The 23,375-nt window shown below is 37.0% G+C and overlaps 1 protein-coding gene across 7 annotated transcripts in view; it reads left to right on the forward strand.

Annotated features, from left to right (window-relative positions):
- Window positions 1-23,375, forward strand: part of large2 (LARGE xylosyl- and glucuronyltransferase 2) — a 332,880-nt gene that overhangs the window by 273,784 nt on the left and 35,721 nt on the right. For all 7 annotated transcript variants that reach the window (XM_087291895.1, XM_087291894.1, XM_087291891.1 and 4 more), the window contains 1 exon segment: window positions 22,085-22,273. In XM_087291895.1, the coding sequence (XP_087148021.1) occupies window positions 22,174-22,273 (100 nt within the window). In that variant the 5' untranslated portion in view covers window positions 22,085-22,173.

Raw genomic sequence — 23,375 nt, forward strand, 5'->3', positions numbered from 1 at the left:
CATCTTGTGACATATAATGTGCAAGTTAGTGTATACTCCTTCAGCTGTTTCTGTCAGTTTTGTCTTTTTTTACTGTTTGACACCCTCTTGTGACTGAATAATGCTTATGTTAGTGTGTATTCCATCAGCTATTTCTGTCAGTTTGGCATTTTTGACTGTTTGGCGCCATCTTGTGACTGAATAGTGCTTTTGTATTGTAAGTTATTGTATGCTTGATCAGTATGCTTTGCATTTTGACTGTTTGATGTGCTTGTGACTGTATAAAGCTCAAGTTAGTGCATGCTTCATCAGCTGTTTCTGCCAGCTTTGCTGTTTAGTCTGTTTGGTGCCATCTTGTGGCTGTATAATGATATTTCTGTCTGCTACGAATTTTTGTCTGTTTGGCACCATCGTGACTGAATGTGTATACTCCATCAGCTATTTCTCTCTGATTTGCTTTAATTTGACTGTTTGGTGCCCTCTTGTGACGTATCATGCGCAAGTTAGTGTATGCTCCATCAGCTGTTTGTCAACATTGCGTTTTTAAAAGTTTGGCGCATTCTTGTGACTGAATAATGCACAAGTTATTGTATACTCTATCAGATGTTCTGTCAACTTAGCTTTTTTGACTGTTTGGCTCACCTTGTGACATATAACTTGCAAGTTCGTCACCTGTTTCTGTCTTCTTAGCATTTAATTAAAGAATTAGTAAACTATTACCACTTAAAAACAAAGTTTTGTGTCAAATTTTCAGGTTTTGTGGCAAGTAGTCATGTAATAACTGGTATAAAGAACATCCAGGAGGTTGTTTTCACAGAATAAATCTCTTATACAATAGTACTCCACTTTGCGTTGGGCTCCCAATAACCCTGTCAGATTTTATTCTACGAAAACAACCTCCTGGATATACTTTATCCCTTACATACTGAAAAACAGAATATCATCATATGTCTGCTTTCATACAAGACTTCTTCCAAATGCAATAAAACCCTCAAAATCTTCATAATCAAGGTGTCTGTCAGTAATTTAAAACTCGGCTCCAGAGGACTGAAGCATTTGTGAAGCTCAGCTACAGCACGTGCAGCACGAGACTTCTTAAAGCGCCGCATGTCTCACGGATGGCAGCTCTCTCTTTCTCATTATCATCTATCACTCTGTCTGAATGTGTATTGCACATACACACACACACACACACACACACACACTTACTTTTTTGACTATAAGACACTAAGAGATAGAAGCTGATTTGGTTTCCTGGCTTGGAAGAGAGAAAGATTAGCCGGATTTCAGGCCTCAAAGGGACAAGTGCAGCATGTGAGGAGATATTAAGTGGAAGGAGAGGGATTGAGCGAGGGTGGGAGAGAGCAGTGTTTTTGAAGATTAGCCCCCTAATGCATCGAGTATCAGACTGGGGGTCTTTATGAGTGATATCCCACGATCCCTCGCTTCAGAGCCACCGGAGAGAACTTCCTAATGGCTGTCAGTTCTCCTCCGGTGGCTTATAGATGGAAAGAGACATCTCGAACCCGGGTTTGTGCGGGTCCGTCTTCAGATCTTTGAAGTTCATTCACGCCGAGAGATTCGTCCTCGTTAGTGTGGAGCGTTAATGATCTGATGGCTCAGCTCGTCTACTGTTTTTGTGATGGTGGTGTACGACAAATCTGTGATCACAGAAAGGAGCAAATATAAATCATTTCGCAAAGATAACAGCCGGAATCAGTCTAGCACACTGTGCAAAAGATTTTTGCTGCTTGTTCAAACGACTTACAGTTAAAGTCGGAATTATTAGCCCTCCTAAATTATAGTAGCCATATATAAGCTGCATTTCTAGGGTGATGGTGTAATTAAATGTGACGACAGACCTTCAAAGCCCTATTTTAATATCTCAATAGAAGATTTGAAAGTAAATATGACGTCTTATATGAGAAACGGCAGAATGACTGCTATGTTTAAGTGGTATGCTAGTTCCACTGTTAAAAGCAACAAGTTGACTTCATAAAAATTGAGTTAAACCATTCTAACTTGGAACTGACATGCTGTGTTCACACCAGACGCGGTACACACGGATAAATCACGCTATTCGCACGTAAATAAACGTGTGAACATTGAGTTTACTCGCTTCATTCGCGCATCAAATTCACTTCACAACATATATATATATATATATATATATATATATATATATATATATATATATATATATATATATGTATATATATGTATATATGTATATATATGTATATATATGTATATATACATGTATATATATGTATATATATATATATATATCATTAATCTCATTGTATGTTGCACACAAAAGCAAGTCCGTTTCTGGCTTCATTTTGAAATATTTGTCCATACATTTTTCATACATTTATTGTTTACAGTAAGCACACAAAAATAACAATGTACCGTTATGCACTCTAAAGTGTTATATAAATGCAGAATCTCACTCTCATTCGAGGTCCTGGACTGTCGACTCTACGTCCTTGAGCAAAGTACCTTCATGTTACAGTGGGATTGTTCCTGTGACAACTGTATAAAACGTCTGCTCCATTACTGAGCAGAATATTTAACCTGTTCACCTCTGTCTTTGTCGGCTCATGTTCGGCTGGTGAACAGGACAGGTGAGAGCAGCTCCTCTGCTGCTGTCAGTCAGCGAATGATAATGCCATTAAAATTGAAGTGAATTTCTGCATGGAGGAGCTCTGGAATTATATCTCCGTTGCCCTTTTAAATGAGAGACTTTGAAATGGTGAATATAATCAGAGATGAGATCCCTTTGATTAAAGCACAATCACTCGGGCACTGCACACACACACACACACACAATGTTTAACTGCTAGTTCTGAATAACCAGGAAGCTTGCATTTTAATCATAGGAAAATTATACTTCTTGCAAGATATCAAAATGACATCCAGTACAATGCTATGGCTGTATTATACTGGTTAATAGCTAAGATTGGAGACTTTTTTATATGTATATTTAGTGCTATATTGAATGAATATGGTTTGATATTTAATTGTTAATGCTGATACCACTGTTAATAATGAAAACTAAAGAGTTAAAATTCTGTAATTATTTAAAACATTTGGTACTTTTGATCATAGCTGAGGTTGATAAATGAGCAGTATCTAAGAGTAGCAGTGCGATATGGCTGTATATTGGCACTGGTGGAAGGCGTGCATTGGCTCGAGGCTGTAGGCCGAGTGCTTAAGAGTGCTTTCACACTAGCACTTTTGGTCCACACCTGGGTTCGTTTCACGTCAAAGTACAGTACGTTTAGCTAGTGTGAACGTGTCTTCTGAACTGCGCACCCATGAACCGTACCTGAGTCCGCCTGAAAGAGTTGGTCTGGGGTACGGTTCATACGAACTCTGGTATGGTTCGCTTCTGATGTGAATGCAATCGTACCAAATATCGGAAGTGAACCGACAACTGTACAACAAACTATAATTTTCATAACGTTCGTTCGTGTGTGTGTGTGTGTGTGTGTGTGTGTGTGTGTGTGTGTGTGTGTGTGTGTGTGTGTGTGTGTGTCACGTTTCGTACCTTGGTGACACGCGAGACTGAGCCAGGGCAAACACAGTGATACACAGTGATGTCCGCTTGTCTCCTCCAAACATAGCTTCTGCAGACACTGTGTGATCTTCTGAACGTTTATAATATTTTTGCGGCAGATGGATGCTTCTCGCTTCCTGTATGTCCAAAACCAAAAGCTTCAGTAAAAGCAAAATGACTGCGATGTGCAGAAGTCTTTCCATTTCGGAGGTGGCAAGGGGGGACAATTGAACTTGGGTGTGGTCCAGGCAATTGAACCAAGTGTGAAAGCAACCCTCAGTGTCCCACCAGTGATGATATGCAGCCATATTGCACCACTGCTCATATGGTATTGCGTTTATACAAAAGTTCGACAGCATAATCGTGTATATAAAAAAAGAAAATCACCCACGGAGAGTCTCGAAAACCCTTTTGCACTAGGAACTACTTTCTTCTGCAGTTCATACACATCAGCAGCTGTCCGTCAGAACAGCAGAAAGCGTTGCTACTTCAAAAACATCACTTTAGAGCTAGTGTTTGAATGATTCTCTTGCGTAATGTTTAAAATGATGATACAACAGGTGATTTTGTTTACATTTTAGGATTATAAGGCTGAACAGCATAAAAAGCCATCAGTCTACAGAAATTTCCTAGTATTTCTCTGTTGTAATAGGAAGATCACAATAATTAACCCCGAAAAAGCCAAAGCAAAGCAAACACTAGCTGATTACTTTAGTATAAATACAGCACTACCTCACACAAAAGAGAGATCAACTTAGAATGCCAGTTACCTGTTCTGTAATGATTTGATTAGCTGAAGTCTGAAACGTACACTGAAAAAATGCTGTTTTTCTGCACTAAGGACTTATTATGCGGTCTCTGTCGCCATCTTGTGGCAGGACATGAACTGTTTTTGCTCTGTTCAATATGACAGGCTAATGGCCACGAATGCGGTGAATCTCCGAAACTATGAATATTTAAAATAGGCACTATCCTTATTAAAAAACTGCATAGTTGCAATGTAAACAGCTAAATTCTAGCCTTAAAAAGCCTCAAAAGTACATTACTTTGTCCAACAGCTGCAATAATTCGTCACCTTAGAATTATAATATTCTATCTGACATTTTTGTCAAAAATATTGACATATTCTTAATAAATGACAATTTATTTACATTATGGGATGTTTTTATAAGTTGTTTACATTTTAAGTCTTTTTATTTAAAAGACAAATGTTAAACACATACTGTTAACTATATGGAATGCAAAAACTTTAAAGCTTAATATCTCAAAATCATTCAGAACACAAATAGAACCTTATAATTCCATGGTGATGATTTGTCAAACTGTAGTCCTCTGCTTGCCACTCGTGAGGGTGGAGTAATACACAAGAGTGAAGAGGCTGTACAAGTGCTGATATAACTTGAATATCTTATGGCTCTCAGCCAATCAGATTCGAGAACCAGACAGAACTGTTGTATAAATGTTTCAAGTATACATTTACCCGATGCATTTTAAAGCAGTTTAATTTAGTGGATGTTTGCGTACCAAACATAACAAAAGGGTAAATTTGCCCAGATTGTATTGTTTTTATTTTTATTTATTTATTTTTTTTTTTTTACCTTTACCCAAAATGTGTCAAAATAAGATTTCCACCAAAAATCATCACATTTGCTGAAACACAGAAAATGTTATGCCCAAATGAATACTCAAAATCACCCCAGAGTGGGTACAAAGGATACTTCAGTGTGACATTTTAAAAAATAAATAAATAAAATGAATGTGAAAAATACTTCCAGAGCGATAGCTGCTGAAAAAGTGGATGGCACTAATGCACTTTCTTAAAACAGACCTTAACACACACATTTATCTCAGCTTCAAACTAAAAAACAAAACAAAAAGGGAACATTTCTTAAAAAGCTGATGCAAATTCCTACAATATAACTACTCAACAGCATTTCATGTACAATTCTCCACAAAAAAATAAGTGTGTATTTAATGCATCCGAGTGTCCTTTTACACATTCATGGAAGTCCTGATAAGTGTAATTTTCAGATAAGAGTCCATATAGACAGTTTGTTCACCCCGATCAATAGCCCAGTGCATTAAAAGGGGGCTCACGGGTTTAACGTGTACCGATGAGCTGAGTATGTAGGCTATAAAAGCCAGCGGGGGCTGAGTGTTATGTATAGTATTTCAGCTCTGTACAGTAATTCCTGTTTTACTAGGGCACCTGTCCCTATAGAGAAAGCTTCGCCTGTTCAGTTATGAAAGCCGTCCAGCTATCCTTCATTGCCCTAGCTCTCTCTCTCACTCTCTTGCTACTTTGTTTCCTATTTTAACTCGCGCTATTACTCTCTCATTCTCTTTTAATGGATTCGGGTGGAGGCCTTTCACCTCTTAAAAGCCCCATGTCATAAAGATCCTCAACAAAGTGACCTATTAAAAACAGCAGCCGCGCATTTTCTGGTTGCAAAGATTGACCGGGATGTGGAGATTTGGCTGAGGTGGCGTTTTTTTAGCACTCGTTTTTGTGAGTTGGAGGCAGGTTTTGTAATATAGGACCCAAAAGTGAAAGTTAAAACTCAATGTGACCTCAACGCTGAAGAATTTGTGCCTCTTACAAGAAACGGAGAAGAGCCCTGAGGTGATGTTGTGTCATCTATGGTTTCTCCTTGGTCTCTGTCTCTGTTTAGAGAATATTAATAAGCAGCAGATGAGAGATTGATGTGCTGCTGATCAGACCGCCAGCCATGAAGAAGGCAGGTTTCAGCTTACCTGTGCCAGAGCAAACAGAGTCCTTTTTTCCACCCGCAGGGGCTTCAAAAGCAGTTTCACGTCTACTATACACTTTTAAAAATATTGGTTAATATTGGTTTACATATTTTGTGGTTCACTAGTGTTTATTTCTTCCCAGGCTTATTCTAAATATGTACCCCTACATATATTTCTGGAGAGCGCCAAATACATCCCAGGAGCTATGTTTTTTTGCAGTTTTGGTTTCCGCGAATCCACCAGAGGCCACTGTGTATGTTTTTTTTTTATCTTAAATTTCTCTCGCGAGTGCCATTCACATCTGCTTGTCTTGCATAAATCCACCAGAGGTTGCTGTAGACTGACTGACTGATCGACTGACCCACCATACTCTTTCCCTAAGCCCAACCAACAGTGTTTTCAAAAGCAATCCAGAAAAAGAAAAGCCCTCGGTTTTACCACATTTTCAGATTTTTCACCCTGGTATTTTATTATTGGCTTTTGTTTATGTCTTACTTGCTTTTTGTAACCGTTCTTTGCCAAACTCTAAACCCGGCATTGCAGTTAACTCCGCTCCACATCACAAGTCCATCGGACGTACGTGGTGAGCAACTGGATGTATTGGTAACCGCTGGAAAGCGGTCTGCATGTGGATAAGCGATCAGCTGCTAGCACGAAAATGTACAGCGTCATACTGCCCTGCAGTGTTCATTTAAAAGACCAAATTCAGCCATATGTACCTCTGGCTACATAGTTCACGATCTCCAGAAATGTATATAGGGCTACGTTTTTACAATAAGCATGTGTTTGTTTATTTACTTTTGTGAATTGCATTAAAAGATCTCCTCTCTGTTCACTTTTAATGTTGAAAATTGCAATTTAACAAAGTGACTATTGAAATGATGGTAGTTTGAAATAATATGATGTATAAAAAATATTATATAGACAAATGAGTCTGTGAAATAGCAGAAAATCTACTGGAAGTTTACTGCAGGTTTTTGTACTGACATACAACACCACCCCAGACAATATATCACATTAAACTATTAAAAATAATTAATAAAAGTAGCTTTTTTTCTCTAACTTTTAAAGTTTAAAGGTTGTTGGAAGAAAGATCAAGATCTCATGATGCAACTAAAATATAAACGAATCACAAAATACGACAAACTGCTAATTTACATATATTTTTTGTGTACTTCAGTGAACAAATCATGATGTTTACTGCACGATGTTTAAAATTGTAGGTAATGTTTTTCTTTTAAGTTGACTACACCTTTTTATAATTTTTTTTTCGAGATATGGAGTGATTGTAACAATGTCCTGTGCAAAACTGGTGCAAGTGTTGGTTAAAGTATCAGAGAGATTCAAAATGTGTGTTTTCTACATGCGGTTTGTCAAGCCCACTCACCTGTGTGAGGCACACTCAGAATTGCATAATGTTTTGAGGTTCTTGTGTGGTGGGGAGGGGGTCCTGGTTTTGTTCACATGCAGGGGTTCAGGTTATCTTGGAAGAGATGGGTTTTTAGATCGTTTGAATGATACTAGCGGATAAACAGTCCATGTGGGAATGGGAAGATCATTCCACCAGTGAGTAACATTGAATCAAAAGGTTTTGGCAAGTATCCTATAGCCTCTCTATGGTGGTACCACACAGCGACGCTCACTTAGGGTGTTTTCACACCTGCCTTATTTAGTTGGGTTGAATCGCACTAAAGTGGGACTGCTATACAGGAGTAATTATTGTGGATTATAGATAGCAAAATTTTGCGGTTTTTATTTTATACATCTTGTTAAAACCCATAAATGTGTTAGTTAAAGCATTAACAGAGAGAACCTACATTTATCAATCAAGAAATGCAACATAATCAGAATGTATGGTCCAAACTAGATTTGAGACACAACAAGACAAATGAATGCGAATGAACCCTGGAAGTGCCGATTAGCTGGCTATTTACTCTAAACTGTTGACTAGCTAAATTTGGAAATGTTTTGCACATTTGAAACTATATGTGTGTGAATTATCTAGTGTCTGTATTGATTTGAGTGTAGAAGCAGTGGAGGGTAATTAACTGGAGAGTTGCTCTGAGGCCTCGGGCTGCTGGCAGTGGTTGAAAGACATTTTCAGACTGCGAGAGCTCATAGTGGGAACCTGGCGTTTGGATTTACAAGCAGCTGACCTTTAGTGCTGAACGTCCAGCACCAGGAGGCCTGTGTGAAGTCTGAAAGCAAAGAGTCCAGTGAGAGAAATAAGGTGTGCAGTCAGGTAGACACGACCAGTCACAACTTCATGATCTACATGCAGATGAAGCAGAACCTTGGCTTGATATTAAGTCAGAATGATAATCTGTATTTTATTCATTTATTTAATTAATTAATTTATTTATTTTATTTATTAAGATAAAAATTTTATTTTTTATTATAATTTTGTTATTGTTTTTTTATTTATTTAGATTTTTTAATTATTTAATTTATTTATTAGTATTTAAATTTTATTTGTTGTTTTATGTATTAAGACTTTTAAAAATATTTATTTTATTTACTTAGATTTCTTTAACTTATTTATTTATTAAGATTTAGATTTTATTAAATTTTTTATTTATTTGTTTGTTTATTTATTAAGACTTTTAAAAACATTAATATATTTTTATTTTATTTATTTACATTTTTAAAGTTTATTTATTTGATTTTTAAATATTATTTAATTATTCATTTTATCTTAAATTTATTTATTTAGATTTTTTAAATAATTTTATTTATTTTATTTATTTATTATGATTTACATTTTATTCATTTTTTTATTTGGATTATTATTATTATTATTTTATTTATTAAGATATATTTTTATCATTTTAGTTATTTAATTATCTTTTTATTTATTTATTTAGATTTTTTATAATTTTTTTGTTAGGTTATTGTGGGATTAGCATCACATTATTTTAGCCTTGTGCTTCTTTCTAGATGGGAGTCAATTACAGATATGCATATCTGATCTAATACAATAAAGTAAAACAAATCTCATCTTCTAGATTTTGTGAGCAGGATAAAAAACAAACAAACATTGAAACGGTAATGATGTGCCAAGACTATCAACTGCCTACAGTCAGGTTAAGTAACTATACACAACAATTCTGCCGATTATTATCTTCACCACATGTGTTGATTTATTGTACTCTGGTATGTTTTGTTATATGATTGTTGCTGCTTGAGGCTGTGTGCATGTGCCAAACCTCAAAATAATCTTGCTTTTGATGTTAGTTACATGTGTTTTTATTATTATTAACTGCATTTTTTTTGCATGTTTTTCCAAAACATCTAAAGGAATATACAAGATACATGCTGACATGATCTGTACAAGTTCTTATAATATATATATATATATATATATATATATATATATATATATATATATATATATATATATATATATATATAAATATATATATATATATATATATATATATATATATATATATATATATATATATATACATATATATATATATATATATGTATATATATATATACATATATATATATATATATATATATATATATATATATATATATATATATATATATATATAATACAGTAAAATATTATTTACTATCATCATGGCAAAGATAAAATAAATCAATTATTAGAAATTAGTTATTAAAATTATTAGAAATTGGTTGAAAATAATCTTCTCTCCATTAAACAGAAATTGGGAAAACAATTAACAGGGGGGCTAATAATTCTGACTTCAACTGTATGTAGACAAGTGGACATACACACATACATTCAAGTGAATTTTTGGTTTGCTGTTTAAATTCTGTAATATTTGTCCTATACTAAGCATTTTAATAATTTTTTTCTGTCATAAAATTGCTTCTACAATAATGAGCTATCCTAGTTTGTAATTTTGTGTCATTTACACACATTCAACATAAGTTCATAACAAGCCGTAACCTAAAAATAAAATGTAATTTCACGGTGTATAACTAAATGTGTGTTTTATGGCAATGGAAACACCGACTCGCGAAACAAAAGAGCACGATAAAAAGGACAGTTAAATAAAGTAAACACATTTCATTTAGAAATGGATGATGATTATGCTCGATGTGCTATTTGTTGGGTGTATCATCAGCATTATTAAGTATATCCGGATACCAAAAAAATCATCCTTGACCCATGCAGAAATATTGATGGATGAACGTGGCATTTTTTTAAAAGAGCTAAATTGCTTCACTGCGTCATCGGTGGATCACGTTTGACTGAGTTATACTTTATAAACGCCTGAAGGAGACAGTCTCTGAATATTTTTTTCTCCAGTTAACCTCTTTGTATCCCTGTCAGTGTGAATTTTGTCTGTGTAATGAAGAGGGGTTTTCAGCCGTGTTGCTGGTTTTAAAAAGGCTGTTCTGTGGGTTAATTGCTTGAGGTTTCGTTTCGCAAGGCCTGTTAATGAAGGTCGACTACGTGTCCGCAGGACTGCGCTCTGTTTATAGAGACTCACACCAAGTTCGTTTAGGCTTTATTCTAACTCCTGTTGCTCTGACTCAAGATTAGTAGACTTACATCCTTTGTAAATGCTTCTGAGATCATCTGGTAACACTTTAGTTTAAGGGGGTGTTCATAAAACTGTCATGACACCTTTATATTCTTGATGTGAAGGAGATTTTATGCGTTCTTATGAGAGCTAAATGTCATTAGCTCAGTTTTGTCATTTTATATGCAAAGATTATGCCATCTTAAATGCAATGATTGATTGAGATGTCTTTTTTATGACAACTTGACTTAAAAAAAATACATCATAACCTTTTCTGTGTCCTTGTCATCACTAGGGTTATCACGATACTGGAATTTGATAACGAATTCAGTACTGAAATTTTAAAAACGTCCATTTCCCGATAATATCTCAGCACTTTTGAGCATATTCTTAAACAGCGCTGATTTGCCATTTATCACTAAATTAACTATTGGTTACTGAATGTAACCACAGATACAGGGACACTGGAGCATTTTAAAGTCACATTGATCAGCTGGTTTGTCTGACATACGAGCGATCAGGTGATGAATCGCAGCTTTAAATCCCTCCAGTAGTCTTGTATATGTAGTTACAACAGCTGTGCGTTTGGTGAACTGATGACCTTCATGGCCAATCACAGCCATTTCTGTTGAGCATGTGAACATAATGGCAAATAAGCAGTGTTTTAGGGTGCTTTCACATCTGTGGTTCGGTTCATTTGGACCGGACCAAGGGCAACAAATATACATTGTGGCATTTTTCTGCTATTTTGCAGTCCTTTTCACACAACACTTTCTAAACTGCTTTTAGATTGGTCAGAATTCACGTGCCATATAATGCCAATGGAACTCCTGCTAGTAAACAAACCGGCAGACACTACATGTCGCTTTTTATTATGCTTATTACTAGTTATTATTATTATTAAACTATATAGTTTGTTTACATCACATTAGACAAACTATAGACTTCTAGAATGAAGTGTGGCTGTGGCTGGAAAACAATGTTTTAATGCATTGTAAACGGTGAAGGCGCATCACAAGTCACTTCAGGACGAGGCAAGAATTAATTTAGCTAAACTGCGACATGGTCATCTTCCAGAAATATTACCAACAATCCATTATGTAATGTTTCTCTATCTCTCTCTGTTTTTGGTTTTTGGTTAAGCCCTGTCAACAAATATTTTTCCTCCACATCCCATGATGCACAGCCCATCGAACTGCGGCAGATGCATTAGTCCAAAAATGCACAGTACTTTTTGCAGTTGGATCTGTTCTAGTTCAGATCATGTTCTCATCACAAACGAACTGGGTTTGTTTAAAGGCTATTTTGGTTCGCTTTTGGTGCACACTCGAGTGTGATTGCTACATTCTCACCTGCCTAAACAAACCGCACCAAGAGGGAAAACAAACTCGAGTTAACATTTTTAACAGCGCTCAAATGTTAGTGGGAAATGGACGTTTTTTAAATTTCAGTGTCGATTGGTACTGACTTCCAGCATCGTAACAACCCTAGTCATGACAACATGATATTAGCACAACTACATAACTTGTCATAAACCTGTCATAAACATGATTGAAGTCACTATAATTGCGTCATGAATTTCATAACAGCATCGTTATTATTGTTCTTGACCTCAACTACATTGGTGCAAATTGAATTTGTCATTAAAATGACATTAAATGTTATTAAATATTAATTACGTTGTTGACAATGATATTTACCCTGTAAAAAAGGTCATTCTAAAAATGCAGTGGTCTCTCATTATTAGAGGGAGTTACAATCTAAAAATAACCCGCAATAGGCAAAAGTAGTCAGCTTTATTTTTTACTATTATTAAAGATGTTTTAAGGCTGTAAAACCGCTCACTTTTCTCAGACAGGCTTTAACTTTTTACACTTTTCTCTCTTGTTTAAACACTCTCAAATAGTCACAGAAAATAAGTCCAGTATTAAAGAATGAAACCAAAGATCAAAACTTGTTGTCAGGCGCAAACATTCATCGCTGTCAGGAAAAGGTTCATGTTCATGCTTTTGTGCGGATGATGTTGGCATCCAGCGTAATGTTCTTTATCCTGCAGTCACTGATCCACAAAGCAAAAGCAGACTCCTTCCTTAAGAGGGGGTTGCACACCGGATGCGCCGCACACATGGCAGTTGGACGTAACACACACCAGAGGCGCACATTTGCATGTTACTTAAAATTAAATTATTCAGATGGCGCTCTGTGGCGCAGCAGAAATCTCATAACTAGGCATTGCAGACAGCCGATGTGCGCACCCTGATATAAACCTAAGTTTATAATTCTAAAACGCATGACGCGGCACATCCGGTGTGTGACCCCCTTTACAATGGTCTTGTGTGGACAGTTACAACCCTTTTTGCATCCTTGTTGGAAGTCACACTGCTCATAAAGAATTATGTTAATTCGGCAAGCTAAACGCATTCTGTACAGTGCATGAGACACGGAGGAGATTGATTGACAATGGTCTACAGCCAATCAGGACACAGAACACAATGCGCTGTAAAAAAAAAAAAACAAGTTGCACAAAAGAAAAATCTGCGAAATTGCGAAAGGTGAACCGCCTTATAGCGAGGGAACACTGTATTCATGACACATTATAATTGCCTCATGACAGTCATGTTTATGACAGATTTATGACAAGTTATGTTGTTGTAACACGAGGAGTGACAGAGACAACTGAGGTGAGGATCCCCTTGCAGGTTTATTCGGTAGTCAGGCAAGCAATGGTCAACACGGGTGCAAACAGATGTATATAGACAATCCAGAATCATAGTCAAAAGTATCAGGTGAGAGGTTGGAAGGCAAGCGGCAGACAGGGAAAACTAGATAACAAAGCTAAGGTAAACACACGGGAAAACAAGACTAAGAAAAAATATTAAATTGTCACTTTACAGATAAGCAAGACTACTCATGAATCAGTCCTTGATCAGAGTTGTGCGAGTGTAATCAGTGGAGACTTGGAGCAGGTGTGTGTGTGTGTGTGTGTGTGTGTGTGTGTGTGTGTGTGTGTGTGTGTGTGTGTGTGTGTGTGTGTGTGTGTGGCATGAATGAATATGTAGTCCATTTACGAGGAGATTTGTAGTCCTATGTGTGTGAATGTTTACCAGTGACCTTTGGTGGTAGATCGCTGGTGATCATGACAGTTGTCTTGGTAATGTCAAGTTGTAATAACAAAGACAAAGACGAGTTATGATGCATTTGTTTACATCAAGTTGTCATGAAGACATCATTAGCTATTAATTAGCTATTAAGCTATTATAATAATAGCTATTAAGCTAATAACACGCAATGACAGTTAAAAAATATAATAATAAAATGTCATGTCATGATTAAAAAGGTGTCATAACAGTCTTACAAACACCATTTCAAGTAAATTGTTAGCAATCATTCTACTACTGTTTTTTTTCCTCTAGAATCTGTAGACAGTATCCATTCCTAAAGTTTGTGAGGGCTTTGCAGACGCGGTGTGTGTGTGTGTGTGTGTGGGCGGATGTAATCTGGTAACGAGCGCTGGAGAGCTCAGGATGGCCTTGAGTGTTGAAGAGAGCTGCGCATTCAAGACGACGAACAAACAAACAAAGGCCGGTGTCAGCAGAGTCAGGCGATGAAGGACATCATTTATCAGACAGTTACAGTGGCCGCCGCACACGACAGATCAACAGAAGCTCAAAGACAAACAACAACACACACACAAATAAACTGTCCACTATCAGTAAAAGAGTTTTACACAGTACAGGAAGAGCAGCAGATTACACATCCAGTGCTGTTGATGTCAGTGGTTGGTAAAATTCAGATTTGGTAATGATTGGTTTCCAATACACAAAGTACACTGTAGACCAATCACAACAGACTAGGCCATCTACAGTAAGATGTGGGACTGCAAAAACAGTCTTATATTGTATGGGTGTGTTTGTGGCAAAAGCCCAAAATACTTTCTGTAGATCCAAAACTATGTTTTTTTTTTTATGCCATAAATTAATATACAATGTAAATTAAATACAAAGTAAAGATCACGTTTTTTTATTTCATAGTAGTTTTTAAAATGTTTTTGATTAGTAATATACATTGCTAAAAACTTACATTTTACATGTGACTTTTCAACTTTCAATTTTAACTTAGGCTCATTCTGAAAACGTACCGCTAAATATATATCTGGAGAGCACCAAATACATCCCAGGAGCTATGTTTGGTTGCTGTTTTTTTTGCAAATCTACCAGAGGCCGCCATGTACACTTTTTGAGATCTTAAATTTCCCTTGCGATTGGCTGCTGTTCTCACATAAATCCACTAGAGGCTGCTGTCGACTTACTGATTGACCGATCGCCTGACCCAACCTCCTCCTTTCCTAAACTACTCTTGAGTTATGCACATTAGAGTTAATATGGTAAAAATATGACAATATTCTGTACAATTTAGAAAAAAAATTTACTTTCATGTATATTTTTTTTACCGGTTAAATTCTGAAAACAACAGCTACTTTTTTTTACCGTAATGTTTACATTATCTAAGAATTGGCACACCTTCTGTTTATACTGAATACAGTGCAACCGGAAAGTATTCACTTTTCACGCTTAATTTTATCCACATTTTTTATGTTACAGTCTTATTCCAAAATGGATTAAACTAATCTATTTCCTCAAAATTCTATATTCAATACCCCATAACGACAATGTGAAAAATTGAAAAAAAGAAATTGTTGCAAATGTATTAAAAATAAAAAACCTGACAAATCCCATGTACATAAGTATTCACAGCCTTTGCCGTGAGGCTCTGAATTGAGCTCCGGTACATTCTGTTTCCACTGATCATTCTTGAAACGTTTCAGCAGCTTCGTTGGAGTACACCTGTGGTAAATTCCGTTGATTGGACATGATTTGAAAAGGCATACATCTGTCTATATAAGGTCCAAGGGTTGACAGTGCATCTCAAAGCACAAATCAAGCATGAAGACAAAGGAATTGTCTGTAGACCTCCGAGACAGAATTGTCTCGAGTCACGAGGCTGGGGAAGGTTGCAGAAAAATTTGTGCTGCTCTGAAAGTTCCAATGAGCATAGTGGCATCCATCATCCTTAAGTGGAAGATGTGTGGAACCACCAGGACTCTTCCTAGTGCTGGCCGGCCATCTAAGCTGAGTGATCGGTGGAGAAGGGCCTTAGTCAGTACAATTGATTCGCCCTCCAGTGAATTTATTTTCTGTTTCAAATATTTTCCAAACATCGTTTAATAGAGCAAAGAATTTTTCACAGTATTTCCTAAAATATTTTTTCTTCTGGATAAAGTCTTATTTGTTTTATTTTGGCATTTTTTCAATATTATTAGCCCCCTTAAGCAATTTTTTTTCCTATTGTCTACAGAACAAATCACTGTTACAGAATGACTTGCCTAATTACCCTAACATTGACCTAATTAACCTAGTTCAGCCTTTAAATGTCACTTTAAGCTGAATAGAAGTGTCTTGAAAAATATCTAGGCAAATATTATTTACTGTCATCATGGCAAAGATAAAAGAAATCAGTTATTAGAAATTAGCCTTTTGAATCTAATATGTTTAGAAATGTGTTGAAAAAAAACTCCATTAAACAAAAATTGGAGAAAAAATATGCAAAATAAAATATAAAATAAGTATATACTTATTGTCAGCATGCATGCTTGTTTCTCACAATCGTATGTCTAATTATTCAGACGCATGATTAATTAAGCTCAAAATGAAGCAAAGACAATTTTGTCTCTCTTACAGTCTCCTTTCTCTCACTCCTTCTGTTTTTTTCTCTTCCCATGGTTAATCTGCGTCTGCTGGGTTGATGGAAAGCCTCCCACGGCTCGCTCTTTAATTAAGAATGCTGTAAACAACAATGGCTGTCGTGTTGCCCATGTGGCATGAACACAGACATGAATGCTTGCCGTAAAGTGACACACAGGGAGGCTTTCACAGAGTTACTCTGATCAGCCAAAAAGCCAAGAGTTTAGTTCAAGCCGAGACCTCTAATGCTTTTAATGCTGACACAAAGCTGCACAATGAGGGAGAACAACACTGGATCAATATTTATGATTATTATTATTATACCAATATCTGCAGTATTTGCTGTGTGCTGAGTTGGAAATGCATTGTGTATTGTGTGTTTTGACATAAAGTGATGTACACTGAAAAATGATTCATAGGATTTACTAAGCCTCACAGCAAGAAGGTCGCTGGTTTGAACCTCGGCTCAGTTGGCGTTTTTGTGTGGAGTTTGCATGTTCTCCCTGCGTTCGTGTGGGTTTCCTCCGGGTGCTCCGGTTTCCCCCACAGTCCAAAGACATGCGGTACAGGTGAATTAGGTAGGCTAAATTGTCCGTAGTGTGTGAGTGTGTGTGTGTGGATGTTTCCCAGAGATGGGTTGCGACTGGAAGGGCATCTGCTACGTAAAAGCTTGCTGGATAAGTTAGCGGTTCATTCCACTATGGTGACCCCTGATTAATAAAGGGACTAAGCCGACATGAAAATGAATGGATGAATTTACTAATATTTTACGGTAACTTGTTGCAAACAATTTATTATGCTGAATTTAAACTCAACTTGTTGGTTTCAATTCAGCCCATATAAACTGTTTACAGGCAGTAAAAAATCAGTAAATCCATTCATTCATTCATTGTCTTTTCTGCTTAGTCCCTTTACTAATCTGGGGTCGCCACAGCGGAATGAACCGCCAACTTTTCCAGCATATGTTTTACGCAGCAGATGCCCCTCCAGCTGCAACCCATCTCTGAGAAACATCCAAATACTCATTCACACTCATACACTACAGACAATAGAGCCTACTCAATTCACCTGTACCGCATGTCTTTGGACTGTGGGGGAAACTGGAGCACCCGGTGGAAACCCACACAAAGGCAGTTATTATATACAGTTGAAGTCAGAATTATTAGCCCCCATTGGATTTTATTGATTTTTTTTTTAAAGATATTTCCTAAATTAAGTTTAACAGAGCAAGGGAATTTTCACGGTATGTCTGATAATATTTTGACTTCTGGAGAAAGTCTTATTTGTTTTATTTCGGCTAGAATAAAAGCAGTTTTTTATAATAAATAAAACAAATAAAAAATTTAAGGTAAAAATTATTGAGACACTGCTCGCTGCAGAGCCATTTGAGCAGAGCTGAGCTCCAGCGAGGGAGAGCATCATAGATATATACACTAGATATCGCATAGGGACCCTGAGCATGCGTCAATAGCGCCGCCACATTGGTACAGTGCTCCCAGGACAAATGTCTTTCAACCGCACTAGTCAAGACAGTGTTACTACGTGAAGATGCTGGACTTTAGCGCTGTCTACGGGTGTAGTAACGAGCAAACAAAGAAAACAACGCACAAAGGCAGAATATTTCATAGGTAATATTATGTTTTTTTCTGTTTTTGTATGTTCTGAACTTTTGTGCTAATCAGGTCACGTTATTGATGATAATACAGTCACTTACTACATTTACCATAAGGCAAAGCAGCTCCAACTCGCACTAAACACTCGGCTTATGCTAGTTTTGTTGAATAAAATCAGCAAACAATGCAAAAGAAATATGACAACGAGATGCTGCCAGAAACTTGTATTATTGTCGGCTAACATTAGTGAAAGAGTCGTTCGGGGGATTCATTTACAAACGAATCGCTCCCTCCGTCACTATGAGAAGTGAAAGCAGGAGAGGTGCTGTGTTTCAGGACACGGATTAGATCAAATTTAACAGGGAGGGTGAATAGTACATTTCCATACACACAAACACAAGCTTTTTGTCAGGAATGCCCGTGCGGTCACTGATCCATTAATGTAGAAAAGTGATGTAAAATTATAATTTTCGTAATTAGAAAATAAAAATTACATACTAACATCCGGGAAAACTCCTGATCATAGATATATGTGTGTATGTGTATATCTCTGGCTTTGCATGGCCACAGTCCTCCACTGTACCTTGGTCCCGCATTCATTTCAAAGGAGCGCTACCCTGTACCAAGATGGCGGCGCTATTGACGCATTCCGTCCAATAGACAACAATAGGCCAGACGACATCTAGTGTATATATCTATGGGAGAGCATGAGCTCTCGCTCCTCCTCCTATAAGCTGTTTTAATGCGTACACCCACCCCACCTCTAACCCTACCCCCAGTGACATCACTCGTAGAAGAAGTGCAAGAAAGGAGGAGCGAGAGCTCAAGCTCCCCCTCGCTGGAGCTCAGATGCCCAAATGGCACCACTTGAAATTATTAGCCCCTTTAAGCTTATTTTTTTCCTATAGTCTAGAGAACAAACCATGATTATACAATAACTTGCCTAATTACCCTAACATGCCTAGTTAACCTAATTAACCTAGTTAAGCATTTAAATGTCACTTTAAGCTGTATGGAAATGTCTTGAAAAATATCTAGTAAAATATTATTTATTGTCATCATGGCAAAGATGAAATGAATCAGTTATTAGAAATGAGTTATTAAAACTATTATGCTTAGAAATGTGCTGAAAAAAATCTGCTTTCTGTTAAACAGAAATCGGAGGAAAAGATAAACAGAGGGGCTAATAATTAAAGGGCTAATAATTCTGACTTCAACTGTATATACATACATACATACATACATACATACATACATACATACATACATACATACATACATACATACATACATACATACATACACACAATCTGAAACACCACACAGCTGGAACACCTACTGCATGTTTGTGTGTTAATTTTTGGTGAAATATCATGCACAAAATGTTCCCACGATCTGACAGACATCACTGACATAAGTGCCATGTGAATGTGACAGCCCCAGACTCTGTAAATAGCAAGAAAGAGTCAGGGGGGTGATCAGAAAAGCAGGAAACACTCTCTGCCTGTCAGTCATTCTGTGATTGATATTAAGGAACTGGGAAAGATTGCAGCAGCTGTTTCACAAGCTCTTATTTAATGTAAATTATGTAAAGTTATACTGTGAATTCCACACTCGAGACTGAACTATTAGCTGGTTTTTAAAGGGATAGATGCTCAAAAACTGAACATTCCCTAATCATTTACTCTCACTTTTTGTTTGTTTCAAACTTTACAGAGTTTCTTTCTTCTGTTGAACACAAATTAAGATTCTGGAGATTGCTGGAGATCTGTAACCGTTGACTTCCAAGTCAATGATTAGCCCTTCAGTGACATTTTTATTCTTTTAAAAGTATTTCACAAGTTCTGTTGAACAGAGACATGATTTTCTTCAACACATTTTAACTAACTTCAAATTAATAACTATTTTAGTAAAAACTAAACTATTATGATGTATTTATGTGCAACCCAGGCTCATTCTGAAAACGTAGTCCCGTGGACGTTTCTGGATTCTGCGAAATATGTCCCGGGAAGTATGTATTTGTGCAGTTTTTGTTTTCGCCAATCCGCGAGAGCCCACTGTATGCACTTTTTCACATCTCGAACGTCTTTCGCGAGCACGGTTCGCGTCCGTGCTGTTCTCTCATAAACCCACCGGAGGCCGCTGTCGAGTGACTGTCTGTCCGACTGACTGAATGATTGACTGGGCGACCGGCCAATCGGCCGTCCCACCCTCCTCCTCCTTCTTCCCTAAACCCAACCGGTTTTACCAACTGCCGCGTCTGCCAGCTTGCTTCCATAAACCCAAGCAACAATTTACAAAAGCCGTCCCAAAAAAAGAAAAGCCCTCGTCTAATTTTTACCACGTTTTCAGATTTCACCACATTCTCACGCTGTTATGAACTCGTTCACTTCATTTCTTGGATTCTGTTTTTGTCTTACCTGATTTCTGGAACCGCTCTTCCCCGCACTCAAACACAGTCATTGTCATCATCGTGGTCAGCTCCCCTCTGCGTCTCAACTCCGCCGATGAGCTAACTGGATAAACTGGTTGCGACAAGAAAAAAGCCCTCCATTCGGAGGTTAGCGGTCAGCCAGTGAGCGCTAAAAGGAACGACGTCACACCGCCCCATAGCGTTCGCTTAAAAAAATTAAATGCAGCCATACGTACCTCCGGCTACATAAATCGCGGTCTCCAGAAACGTCCGCAGGACTACGTTTTAGAATGAGCTTTGGTTGTATTTATGTCAAGTTGTCATAAGAAAGACATCTCAAACAATATCACCCTTGCATTTAAAAATTACATAACTGAGCTAATGACACTTAATGACTGGTGTCATAAGAAAATTAAAGACACTGTTATAAAATCCATGACCTCAATCATGTTTATGACAGGTTTATGACAAGTTATGCTGACATTAGCCCCTTTCACACATACAGAAGGTTGTATGTGTGAACAGGTCCTTTTTAAAAATTACCGTTAAATTCGTTCTGGCTATTTTCCGGAAAGAGAAGTTGTAACATTACCGGCAATTTCCCGGAATGCTGCGCTGTGTGAATGCAGAAGGAAGATTGCCGTAATAAGCGCGTGCACGTCTAGAACGTGCTGACGTGAGACGTCTGCTTTAGCCAATCACAACAGTCAGAGCATTTACGTCCGCGCGGTTTATGAGAATAAAAGCCTTGAATATTTTTCCAGACACATTTAGCTGCTAGAAGTTAGTCAGATCACGTTTATATGTTCTTCTTAATGCCAACTGTGCAAATAATCATCGATGAGATGCTTATGACAAGCCGTTGTTTGTTTACCTTCAAGCTTTGCGTGTGCCTGTGAAACAGCCTGTGAGCGCCTGCACACGCACATATTATGAACATCTAGACATAAGAGTTTGTAATTTAGTCAAATGTTTACAAATACAAGCACAGCCGTTTAAAGCTCATTTATTGTGAATGATGTCAGAATTTACCGGTATTTTGGAATGGATGTGTGAATGCTCTTTTCCGGAAAACTTCCGTAACGTCCTCGCCTGTGTGAACAGCGCTTTTTTGAATGTACCGGTAAAGTCGTTCCGCAAATTTTCCAGATATTTACCGGTATCACTGTGTGAAAGGGGCTTTTATTAAACCAAGCTGTCATGACTAACATAAAGACACCTTATGATGTATTTGTTTATGTCAAATTGTCATAAGAAAGACATCTCAAACAATGCCACCCTTGCATTTAAAAATGAAATAACTGAGCTAACGACACTTAATAACTGGTGTCATAAGAATGCATTAAATCTCCATCTTTTGCATGTCATGATTATAAAAGTGTCACTCTTATGAACATCCCTTCAAGTAAAATTTGACCAAATAAACAAATAGGGAAGTTACTCCTTGTATTTACACAAAGCAAAGCAAAGCAAAAGGTAGCACATTATTAACCAATCACCTCTTTCTCTCTCTCCAGAAGAGAGGATGCTGCAGGAGACCAGTGTTCGAGTGAGTCCGACCTGATCGCTCCATCCCCTCCCCCCGCCGCTCCTCCACAATCCCAGGATGCTCTGCCCCTGTCGAGGGAAGCTGAAGTTGCTGGTGGTGTCTCTGAGTTTCGTCATCCTGTTCACCTGGCTTTACCTGCTCGTGGGGAACTCGGAAAGTGAGTATCAAAGCTTTTATCATCAGATCTTTAGATTCCAGAATAGAAATGATCTCGCGCCGGACTGTTTTTTTTTTGTCTGTTCTCTGATGTCAAGGCTAGACGGACAAAGAGTTTCCTTCTTAAGCCGGGTTTGACTTGGGTGTTGAGACTGTCAGTCACGGTCTTATCTCAGTCCGTGTGCTAAAATCCTCATCTGATGGGGTCTGTCATCCTCAGACGCGCACAATAATGCTGCCGAGTGCTGATAACAGAGCTGATCTGCAGCCAGATCTCAGAAAGCTAATCATTATAAAAGCCCACTCTCTATCTGGAATTGGAACAGATCTCTGTCTATAAATAAATATGTCAGGTAGAGCTGCACGATTCATCCAAATAATAGGAAATTGCGATATGGCTTCATGCAGAGGCTGCTGTTTAATTAAATCTCTGTTGGACTGTGTGCTTAGGAGTGAATGCAGCACTGGATTCCCACTGGATATCTGTCTAAATTATAAGTTAAATGTTTGATTTTTAAATAGTGTTAAATGTGAATGTTAAAATGTGTGTGCTTGTGTAAACATCATAAATAATGAACAATAGCAGCGTAGTTGTGCAACTGTAATGTAAAATAAATGTATTATAGCATTTTAGCAAATAAAGACAACGGCATCTACATATAAATTTACATGTGACGTGTATTTACATACACTTCTTTGGGGCTTCTCCACACCATAACTCACCCAGAACAATTATTATTATTATTATTTTTTTTATTATTATTATTATTATTATTATTATTATTATCATTCTTCTTCTTCTTCTTCTTCTTCTTCTTCTTCTTCTTATTATTATTATTATTATTATTGTATTATTATTATTATTATTATTATTATTATCATTATTCTTATTCTTATTCTTATTCTTATTATTATTATTTTATTATTATTATTATTATTATTATTATTATTATTTTTTTAATATTAATGGCTTAAATGTACAGCCTTTCAAACAATCTTTACATTTTAAATGGGATTTTAGACTGCGATCAAATTTTTTCTCTGTGAAAAATCACTGATTATTTCATGCAGCCCTACAATCATTAATCATGAGAAATGTCCCT

Source organism: Danio rerio, chromosome 18, assembly GCF_052040795.2.
Source record: "Danio rerio strain M-AB ecotype USA chromosome 18, GRCz13ab, whole genome shotgun sequence".
Lineage (NCBI taxonomy): Eukaryota > Metazoa > Chordata > Actinopteri > Cypriniformes > Danionidae > Danio > Danio rerio.